General features: G+C 41.4%; 1 protein-coding gene across 1 annotated transcript in view; it reads right to left on the bottom strand.

The window, feature by feature from the left end:
- ripor2 (RHO family interacting cell polarization regulator 2) overlaps positions 1 to 11796 on the bottom strand; it is an 87502-nt gene extending 75706 nt beyond the window's left edge. Inside the window, exon 1 of the mRNA XM_037535378.1 lies at positions 11473 to 11796. Within this exon, the coding sequence (XP_037391275.1) occupies positions 11473 to 11548 (76 nt within the window). The 5' untranslated portion in view covers positions 11549 to 11796. The remainder of the gene's footprint in view (positions 1 to 11472) is intronic.
- Between the last annotated feature and the right edge of the window lie 377 nt (positions 11797 to 12173).

Genomic DNA, 12173 nt, shown 5'->3' with positions numbered 1-12173 from the left:
CTGGACAGGTTGCCAGTCCATCACAGGGCATCACACTAAAACATATTGTTTATATTTGTTTTCTAAAATACATGTTAGAGTGGTACATTGCATGGCACTGTAATACAAAATAATTTTTTTTCAGATTTATCACTATTTTACTCTTGTCAACATTACATATAAAAACTCAGAAGACTGACTCAGGTTGACTTGTTGTTTTGGATAGTAAATAAAATGGAAATGTTTGTATTGTACACATTATGACCTCTGGTTCCTCTCACCACCACTAAAGGGAAATCCGAGTCAGGAAGCTTAAACCATCTCGCATCAAAACCCTGTGAATGACTTTGTTTAAATCTTAACAATTTATTCATGCAGAAATCTTGAAAACACTTCTTTAAAAGGGCCTGTGTTTAAGGACATGCTGACAAGCTAGAATGTGTGTGTATGTGCTATACCGTGCCTTTCTTATTGAAGTGTGGGAGTATGAGTGTGTGTAGGGGCAGCAGTGCAATTCGGGCACTTTTGTAGACGCTTTCTGACTGAGAACTCCATTGAAGCCCCCTTGTGGTCAGAGCTGAAAAACAGCACTGCCATGCCATCCAATAAACATAAAGTATATAAGAAGAAATCAACCGAGTATAAAAACTTAACTCAGTGTTAATGTGTAGTGAAACAGATCCTAAATAACAAAACCAAATTTTAGGTCCACTTTTCAAACACCAAATCAAATGCACTGTTCTCAGCTCATTGGCAGCGGCACTGGGTCTGTGGGTGGACAGCTGCAGTCTCCCCACTGTTTTAAGAGGCAATGCTGTCGAGGCACTGATTGGAGCTGTAATGAGCCGCTGCTTGATTGCAGACAGACATGGCGCTTTGCCAGCTAAGAATAGCAGCTCTTCCTGTCTTGTCAGTCTGCTAAGGGAAGTGCAGGGTTATCACAAGAGAAACTGCGCTATTCCAGGAATCTAACATCATGCTTTGTTGCTTTGTGCCAGTGGAAACAGAAGCACTACAGAAGATGCTGCTGACTAAAATAGAGAGAACATCCATCCATCCATCCATCCATCCATCCATCCATCCATCCATCCATCCATCATCTTCTTCTTCTCCGGGGTTCAGGTCGTGGGGGCAGCATCTTAAGCAATGAGGCCCAGACCTCCCTTTCCCTAGCCACTTCCACTAGCTCTCCGGGGGGGATTCCGAGGCGCTCCCAGGCCAGCTGGGTGATATAGTCACGCCAGCGTGTCCTGGTTCTTCCCCGGGGTCTCCTCCCTGGTGGACTTGCCTGTGACACCTCACGAGGGAGGCGTCCAGGAGGCATCCTAACCAGATGCCCGAACCACCTCAACTGGCTCCTCTTGATGTGAAGAAGCAGTGGCTAAACGCTGAGTCCCTCCCGGATGACCGAACTTCTCACCCTATCTCTAAGGGAGAGTCCAGACACCCTGCGGAGGAAACTCATTTCGGCCGCTTGTATTCGCGATCTTATTCTTTCGGTCATTACCCAAAGCTCATGACCATAGGTGAGGGTAGGAACGTAGATCGACCGGTAAATCGAGAGCCTTGCCTTATGGCTCAGCTCTTTCTTTACCACAACAGACCGGTAAAGAGCCCGCATCACTGCTGACCCAGCACCAATCCGCCTGTCAATCTCCCGCTCCCTTGTAACATCACTCGTGAACAAGACCCCAAGATACTTAAATTCCTCCACTTGAGGCAATAGCTTTATCCCAGACCCAGAGAGGGTTCTCCACCCTTTTCCGCCTGAGAACCATGGTCTCGGATTTAGAGGTACTGATTCTCATCCCAGCCGCTTCACACTCGGCTGCAAACCGATCCAGCGAAAGCTGAAGTTCGCGGCCTGATGTCCCCAATAGGACCATATCATCTGCAAACAGCAGCAATGTGACCTTGACGTCACCAAACCGGACACCCTCCGTCCCCTGACTGCGCCTAGAAATTCTATCCATAAAAATTATGAATAGAATCAGTGACAAAGGGCAGCCCTGACGGAGTCCAACTGTCACTGGCAACAAGTCTGACTTACTGCCGGCCATGCGAACCAAGCTCCTGCTTTGTTTGTACAGGGCCTGAATGGCTCGTAGCAAAGAGCCATGTACCCCTTACTCACGAAGCACCTCCCACAGAATACCCCGGGGAACACAGTCGAATGCCTTCTCCAGATCCTGGAGAGGGTGAAGAGTTGGTCCAGTGTTCCACGACCAGGGCGGAACCCGCACTGCTCCTCCTGAATCCGAGGTTCGACTATAAGACGGACTCTCTTCTCCAGTACCCCTGCATAGACCTTACCAGGGAGGCTGAGGAGTGTGATTCCCCTGTAGTTGGAACACACTCTCCGGTCCCCCTTTTTAAAAAAAGGCACCACCACCCCAGCCTGCCAACCCAGTGGCACCACCCCCGATGCACAGAAGTCCAAAAACTGAACACCACTCGAGAACCATTAGCAAACCAGCTGAGTACATATAACCCCTCAAACTTGGGGGGGGGGGGGGGGGGGGGGGGGGTGTTCAGGGGCCCCACCTTGGTTCCTCACTTTTATATATCAGTTGATACCATCTGCATGTATAACATAAAGTTCATTAACACAGAGAAGAATTTAAACTCTGCATTTAAGATAGGACAGAAAGCAGATTTACTAGAAACACTCTTATAATAGACAATAGTGGAGTCGATGTGCTTTCTATTCTTTTCTAAATACAGAGATACCCACTGAAACACCCCCTGAAAGATCCACACACGTTTATTATTGTTGCTACGTCTGTCAAACTTTCACCTCAGGCTTGTCAAACTTGTAGCAATTGCGCCAACAAATTAAAATATTCAGTTGTATAAAAGATATTTAGAAGCGCACAAAAGTGAAAAATATGTATGCAGGCCAATTTAAAGGTAACAAAAAATGGATTCTGAAAACTTGATGTTAAAGTGGTAGATTTCATGTTTGGTAAATGGGAGGTCTGAGCTAGGAAAGTCCCTTCAGATGAGCCAGTGCTAACAACAGAGCTAGTCAGAGATGCTAAGGAGGGCTTGTCATCTTTTAGACAAGTTTGTTAGCAAACAAATGAATCAAAACAAAGAATGACGTGTGTATGAGTGCATTATTAATTAGCGTCTCACACATTTTGATCGGTCCTGTTTAATCTGGTTTATCATGCTAACATTCAGCAGCTAAGATAGGAAATACTAGTTAGCTAACTGATTCTAATGTTAGTTATTGTTAGACACGCTACTAAAATGATTTTGAGTAAATACAATAAGCCAAGTAAAGCTCTGCTTACCTTATAACTAGAATAATTATGCCCATTAGTAATGTAATGAACTAGAATAATTATGCCCATTAATAATGTAATTTTGTTGAAGTGGTAGCGAGGGAAAACTGCCACCCAGGGCTGTTTAAGTGGCCCGGATAGCAGAGAGGTCACTTTAAACCTTATGTCTTTATTCTATGATAAACACTAACCCACAAAAACAACCCCACAGCCCAACATAGATCAACACCAACAACATATATGCACACATCAAGAAGCCAATGACAACTTAAGCACTAAATGTCTCTCCTTACTGGGAGCACAGAACCTCCCGAAAGCTTCTTCAATGTGACTTTTAGCATTAGGAATGAAATAAAAACAACATCATCATCAAGATGATCAAGTGTCTGTCAAGGATCATACTTTCCTTGGCAATAGCATTCCACCGTTTCTTAGTCTACTAATTCTGACTAATTTACTGCTACCGCCATTCTCAGTGCAGTTTTGTGCTCAGGTGTTCTGTAGGGCTTTTCCTTTACTTGACAAAGGAAGTGGCATTTAGAGGTGACTGTGATTGGCTGAGAGGTGTGTCAATCATAATTATTGTTTGTGGTAATTATTGGTACTGGCCATATGAGGACAGAGATTAATTTGACTAAGATTAATAGCTGAACAAACAGGGAAACAAATTCAAGAGGTTAAGTGATTATCACAGAGCTTTACACTAACAGCGTGGAAACATGAAATTAGACAAGCTGTAGTCATCAACTTGCTGTAATTCAGGCCTAATGAAAGCCTTTTAAAGTGACTCCTCCTCAGGGGTCAACGGAGGAAATCAAATGTCATGCACACCTGACAAATCACTCCAATCAGACATTGCTTTGAGGTGAATCTTGCTGCTGGCCTGAAAGCATGCAACGGCCTCTTGTACTGTGATCAATACAGCACCTTTATCTCTCAGGCCAGGTCTTGAGAGAAAAGTGAAGTTCAAAGCTTAAGCCTGAGTGCATTTATTAGATGCCGCCAAGTGAAGCCATTCTCATCTTAAATCACGCAGACTCAGACTGACTCCTGATGTCTCAAAAGCCTCTTCCCTATTCCTAATCACTTCTTCACCCACCCCCTGCTCTCTTCTTCAAAGGCGGATGAAGCCCCTGGTAAGTCTGGCTGTAAAAGGGCAGACAGGCCAGGCTGCAGACAGAACCCAGGCCCTAGTACAGTCAGAAGCTTTTTTTGGCCTCATCTTTCACTCAAAGCTCCTTCGTCGTGTGGGTAGGATCAAGGCAGACCCCCCTGCACGGCGTTGCCTTTTGTTTGGCTGGTGAAAACACATCTACGCTTCATCTGCGAGGGAGACAACCCAGATCCACTCATCAGAGAGATGAAAGAGGTCTTTGAAATTAAATAAGCCCCCAAGCGCTTGTGGCCATTTTGGAAGAGGTCTGAGTCTATACATCTGTATGTGTGCGCATCTCATCCTTCAAAACACTGGTGCTCCAAACAATTATTTTTAATACAAGAGGCGAGGAATTTAATTTATATTGTGTTTAGTCACGGCCCACAGACAGAGCTCTGCCTACTCTTAGACACAAAGACACAAAGCCTTTGTGTCTGTACAGCAGCTGCATGATTAGATCAGCCACTATTCAAATGATGAACTGTACATGTGAACAGATGCATATTCAGCCTCAGACTCTGCGCAATAAATGCAGAGTTACTAGTTTACAGAAAGTGAATTCCACAGATTTTTCAAAATTTATGCATAATTAAAGGGATAAGATGTAAACAAATTCATTCAGAGTGGTTTGATGTGAAATACTAGCGAAATTCTAGAGAAACTTGTATAGAGTCAGAACTGTTCACAGCTGATAAGAACCAAACATCCAAATTGTTTAATGCTTGTTTAATGCACTGCCTGCTGCTGTTTTATGAGAGTTTTGAAATAACATTTAGGCCTAAAATGTCTGTTTTATCCATGGTAGAGCAGTACATATGGTGTGCTGTAAGGCAAAACAGAACCTTCCCACTATTTTACCATTTTCAGCACTACATATAAAGACTCAGAAGACATGTTATTTTGGAAAATAAATAAAATGGCTATATTTGTGCTCTGAACAAAGTGACTCTTGGTTCCTTTTACCACTACTGTATAGTAATCATACTCAGTAAGGTTCTCCACAATGAGTCACTTCACATCACATCACTCAGAATGATTGTTTACATCTCAATGACTGACATATCCAGAAAAAAAAATCTGTGTAATTACCCTTTAAAAACACTGATCTTGTACACTCACTGGACATTTTACCAGAAACACTAGTAGGTTAATTTTATTATTTTTATTTATTCTTTTTATTTTTATTAATTTTATTATTTATTTATATATAGCTTGCGTGCATATTTGTATTTAAACTCTGCAAATATTACAGTACTGCTCTTATATCATTGTTAATTTTTGGTTAGAATCAAAAGGCTTAAATTAATCAAACAGCGTAACTGTTTAACTAAGGATTTTTGGGTGTCAAGCTGTAGCTGAGCTGCGTTCTATAACTGTACACTGAAAAAGTGCACAAATAAACCGGCTATAGATTTCTTACAGTATATTATAAGAAATGCAATGCATATGCTAAAAGTTCACAAATGCAAAAAAAGGAACAGAAACTCAATATGGTCAGCATCCTGTCTCAAAATATGGTCAAAAAGCGCCCCTTGCCCCCATGTTCAAAATTAATAGAGTTCACTACATCTTTGATGCATAAAACATGAGCTTGTGGAATGAGAAACATATGGTGAGCAACTGAAAGCAACTGTTTTGCTTTAGACATGCGAGGCATTCAGCTGAGGCTGATGATACATGGTCAACATTCTCAGCGGGATTATCAAGGGGGTTCTGACGAGGTGAGATTTTTCGCCTGGGCCATGAAGTTAAAAAACACTGCAGTCATTAATTAGCCATGTCGAGAGCTTCTGGGGCCACTACTGTCACTGGCTATTTAAAATGATATTCGGCTGATGAGCTACTGCTAAATCTTTTGTGTCACACGTGAAAAAGGATTTCATCTCTCTCTCTCTCTCTCAGATAGAGTGGGAGGAAGGGGACAATGCAGACAGGCTGCACTCCTACCCACTAGCCAGAGTGACATGGCAGTGGAGAGATTTAGTGCTAAGGCCAAATCAGCATCTCATGTCCTAATTAATACACTTCTGATTAATTTCACAGGGTTGTGTGTGTCCGGTGCCAGACCCAGACTTCACCCCGCACTATTAGGGAGGTGTGAGAGAGAGAGAGAGAGAGAGAGAGAGAGAGAGAGAGAGAGAGAGAGAGAGAGAGAGAGAGAGAGAGAGAGAGAGAGAGAGAGAGAGAGAGAGAGAGAGAGAGAGAGAGAGAGAGAGAGAGAGAGAGAGAGAGAGAGAGAGAGAAAGAAAGAGAGAGAGAGAGACAGACAGACAGAGAGAGAGAGGGGGGCCTATTATTAGAGAGAGTACTTCCAACTTAAACACATATATTAAAGTTGGCCTTTTAATTCTTCAACAAAATCCATCACCAAGGCAATAATTATATTCATAAGATTAAATAATAAACTCTCTGCTCAGAGACATATTATTGCTTAATCTCAGAAACTGAGATCATATTAAAACTACACCGTATTGTTGTCTCTGCTGTCAGAGAGGAACACTCTCTGAATTTTGTGAATTTTGTGAGAAAAATGTCTTTCTATGTCTTCTGGAAGCCTGAGTTACATCACTGGCTGAATACGAGCTGTAGCCTAATCAGGTTTCAATTAGTTGTTAGAAAGAGAAAACAATAGCAACTCTATGCTAAAGCTCTTTACTGGAGGATTCACTGTAAAATTGCTACATATTGGGTTATGTCTGTTGCAAGTTCTTAACAAGCTTCAAAATGTCATACCTTTAGTAAAAAGACAAAAGTAAAATGGCAAAAAAAAATGTTTGTGTATCACTGTTAATCTAGTGCTACCATACTATTTTAAAGCTCATAAGCCCATATATACATGTCTTTTTAAAAGCCACTTCTGGAGTTTTCATGAAGATTCTGACATTCACTCATGTTTTCTTATTTGTAATTTGTTCTTCAGTAAGAACAGAATCTATACACACTCAAGCACAAAGGCGCAAACAATTCTGCACACCTGACATACACTTTCCCTTAGGACAAATTTAAGAAAAAGATATTGGTGAATAAGGCCTAATGTTCTATTTAAAGTAACCTTAACATATGTTAAAAGAACATTCTGTTTCCCTTTTCTATAAAGTTACCATTTTGGACATGGTTTACTTATGGCAGTGATACGGAAAGTTTTAGGGCAAGCAAAATAAGTTTAGTTTTGTTCTTTCTTGGACCAGCCCACTCTGCATTATAGCTGTGCCCAGTGCTTATATATCTCTAGCCAACAGTGTTCGTTCTCTCTCTCTCTCTCTCTCTCTCTCTCTCTCTCTCTCTCTCTCTCTCTCTCTCTCTCTCTCTCTCTCTCTCTCTCTCTCTCTCTCTCTCTCTCTCTCTCTCTCTCTCTCTCTCTCTCTCTCTCTCTCTCTCTCTCTCTCTCTCTCTCTCTCTCTCTCTCTCTCTCTCTCTCTCTCTCTCTCTCTCTCTCTCTCTCTCTCTCTCTCTCTCTCTCTCTCTCTCTCTCTCTCTCTCTCTCTGATGCACACACATACATCAGTTACACACCGCCTCTAGACTTTTCTCATCGTGCTGCCTGCTGACAAGCTCGGAACAACAGAGGCCAAATTAAAAAATGATCAGGATCACAAATCAGAGTGTTCTCTGTGTCAGCAAAACTGATTTGTAGACTTCTGTAATAAATCTTAGCCTTTCACAGCTAGTATTACATCTGTCCAACCACCAGCCCTTGATTCAATGGTTTGGCCATTTACACCACAGATGATTAGATGACGTGCTTGGTGTCAATACATTTGCACTGGAGCTATGAGGCTAATGCAGCTAAAAAGTAATAAAGCAGACGGATACCAGTTTAAAGGGGAATTGCACAGACTTTCTAAATTCAAAGTTGATCTGTTGCACCATTCAGTCAGAACTGTTCACAGTGATGTTGAATCAGATAAATAAAATGTGTTTAATGCCTGTAACACACACATACACACACACACATATATATATATATATATACATATATATATATATATATATATATACATATACATATATATATATATATATACATATATATATATATATATATACATATATATATATATATATATATATATATATATATATATATATATATATATATATATATATATATATATATATATAGCATGATTACCTCATACTGTACAGCAAGAGATGATTTATTGTCTCTGGCTTCATATCTACAGGGTGGACCAACAACGCAGGTGTGTCTAATAGAGTGGACAGTGAGTGGATACTGTGTTAAAAACTCCAGCAGCACTACTGTGTCTGATTCACTCGTACCAGCAGAACTCACAATAACACACCACCACCACATCAGTGTCACTGCAGCGCTGAGAATGATCTACCACCCAAATAGTACCTGCTCTGTGAGGGTCCATGGGGGTCCTGACCACTAAACAACAGGGTAACACAGTATCAGAGAAACAGATGGACTACAGTCTGTAACTGTAGAACTACAAAGCGCACCTACATAGTAAGTGAAGCTGATAAAATGGACAGTGAGCGTAGAAATAAGGAGGTGCTCATAATGTTAGGCCTGATCAGTGTATATACACATATACATTTTTCCCATATTTACCGCTAGTTTATCATTGTCAACATTACATATAAAAACATATGTAGGTGCAAATTCACGGGTTGTTTTTGATTTATAAAGTGGTTATGGTTGCACTGCAAATGTTACATTTCTGTAAAGCAAATTTATCCACAATGCAAAATTTCGCAATTACCCCCTCTGAATGACATGATTGAATTATGAAGAAATTTTACAAATCATTGAAATCTCCCTTTAACATCATGCAAACTGCATGCCTAAATCATTAGACACTTGCCTTAAATCAAGTCACACAGACTTGTTATATGTTATATGGTTTCTGACACTGTACGGCTTACTGTTAACTATATGAATAGAAAAAATATAGACAAAAATGTCTCAAAATGCCTGCTACTACTGTTTCTTCACTATATAACATGCTTTTTTTTAACAGAAAATAATCTGTTTTTATAGACAGTATGTCTTACAGTGTGATGGTTTAGGGATGCAGTCTACATGATGCTAACTGGTGACTATAAGCACTACTACAATAGCCCCAAAACCCCAAAGCTGCAAAAGCACCTCAGCACTTCAGAAACCAAATAAGTCTTGGTTGATGTACCATTTTAAGGAAATGAAGTAAGGCCATAAAAATTTAACTTCAATGCTTCTGCCGACACATACCCTCCAAGCCCATTTAAAACACCCGGGACAAAGCCAGGACTACAGCAGGAACTGATAAGTGGATTTGAGAAGTGAACAGAAGTAATCAAGCCTGTTGAACACAAACCTGATCCTGTCCAATAAGCCCTGATGCTATTCCAATTAAACTTTCACAGAATCCCCTCTGCACAAGGGATTGATTGAATAACTTGAACAGTGCAGTGAAACTGACTGAAGTCATTAAGGGATAAGCTGTTCTCTCAATGTCCCACTTCAGCTCATCTTATTCACTGTACATTCCTTGGCCTTGTTTCTGCTTGTATAACTGGTTCAAACCAGGTCCATCAGCTCAGAAGCTGCACTGAGACATGGACATGAAAGCTCTCACAACAGGATATAACGGTAGTCAGTGCAGCCCAGATGCATTTCCTGTCTGCACTTGCTGTGGGTCTAAATTCCTGGCACTGGCCTGGACTGGCTGAGGGCCGCTCTGATTGGCTGTGAGCTGCGAGGAAATTGTGGAACAGATGCTGGGCCACCTCATCACATCACCAATCAGCAAAGCTGGCTGACGGCCAGTTGTCACGCAGCATGAGTCGGCGTGTGAGCAACACCTGATCCCACACACTCGTGCTGTTTACTGCCCCACAGAAATAGATACTCCAGAGCAAATAACACACCACTACCCCACCCTCTTGAAGACTTCAGGCTTATGCCGAAATACATGACATCAGCATGATGACAGTGACTTTGATTAAAACGCCATGATTCAGCCAGAAATATAAACAATAATGAAGTTTATTCCTTTAGTTTTGGAGCTAATGTAGTTAATAAGTAATAGAAGTTTATGTCCCTGCAGTTTAGCATTGTACAAACTGCATGCCTAAATAATATCACATTTTCCTTAAATAATGTTGAGTTATAGACTCGCTCATGATTTCTGACACTGTGTGACACACTGTTTTCAACAAAATGGACAAATCTGTCACACAGTTAACAGTATTAGCCAACTTTGTCTTTATTTCTGTCCATTTTTATACATAACAATATGCCAGACGCCACAAAAGCAAGTCTATTTAAAATTATTTAACTACTTGATGCAGTTTGAGGCACAAAGTTTGCACAGTACTAATAGATGGCTACACGCTCATAAAATGGTACAAAACTGTCACTGGGGTGATACCCTCAAGGGTACATCTCAGTACCTTTAGTCAGGGAGCATAATTGTACCATAATCCATTGAAATGATATTTTCTAAGTTTTTAATGATTCCACACAACCCGTCTCATCAGACTTGTTATTTCATTGTTCCGTTTTAATACATTAGGTTATGAAAAGGTACAAATATGTACTTTTCCACTGGGGGAAAAAATAAGGTACACAATTGGACCTTAAACTCACTGTTGTATATTTACATTGTTTGTACCTTGATGAATGAAAAAATGTACCGGCACAGGACCTTAATTTCTAAGTGTATAAGCCTCCATCACCTACTGGCTTCATTAGCTTTGTTGCTCCATTGCACTGAAAAAGTAAACTTCAGACACCAAACACATCTTGGCTAACTGTGAATCATGAAGAATCCATCCCCTGTATATAAACTGATTCAGTGTTTCATATATACAAGCACTCCAACAATGGGACTGATGCATAACAGTTATCTCACACAGAGAGCCATCTACAGGCCATTTCCACATCCCATCAGGCAGGGTAGAGTGAAGAGTGAGGGGTCCACTCATCCTTCTTCAGTTCATTATAGGGAATAAATAGAGAGGAAATGGAAAGGAAATCTTTAGGCTTTCTATTTAGCTCTTCTTTCACATACACCAACACAAACACGTCACACTCACTGTTGAACTCCCGGTGACGGGCCCGGGCCCTCCATGGCTGGTTGCGGATCCAGTGGAGCCGTCGAGGCAGGTCCATGGCATCGCACCAGACTGTGTCCACAGGAAGTCATCCAGGAATGTCAGCCCAAACACGTCCACTTTTCTCCCACTGCTGAGTTCATCCTACAAGGACTGCTGGTCCCTGACTGGTCTTCTGAACCGTCTCTTAACACTGCGATACTGGCTGTAGCTGTGTGTCTCCTGTCTCCTCTGGTCTGTTTGTGTTACCTCAGCTCTATATTTTATGCATGAGTCAGGGGAAACCAACTCCCTCTGCAGCTCAGTCAACCACAGGCTACACCAGCTCAGAGAGCAGCACCTATTCACAGCCAGCACCTGAGAGCAGAAACACGTACGCTTGTGTGCGCACACACACACACTCTCTCACACACACAGAGAAACACAATGCCTCTCATCTGCTGGAAGGAGAACACTGGCAACAAACCAAGAAACACATTCACACAAACAGAATCCTATAGTCACTTTGAATTACCCAGAACAATGCATCTGACCGTCAGCAAAACAACACATTTGCCATTTTCTCCTTACTCCAAATGTACTCACTCTGCCAAGAGATATGTGCTCATTTGGTGATCATCCTGACACAGTCTGGCAGACATCTATTTAAGTAAAAGAGATAATACATCATATGATACTGTGCA

The sequence above is a fragment of the Pygocentrus nattereri genome, chromosome 27 (assembly GCF_015220715.1).
Source record: "Pygocentrus nattereri isolate fPygNat1 chromosome 27, fPygNat1.pri, whole genome shotgun sequence".
NCBI lineage: Eukaryota > Metazoa > Chordata > Actinopteri > Characiformes > Serrasalmidae > Pygocentrus > Pygocentrus nattereri.
Note: the sequence above shows the minus strand (reverse complement) of the source record. Positions and strands in the feature narration are given on the sequence as shown.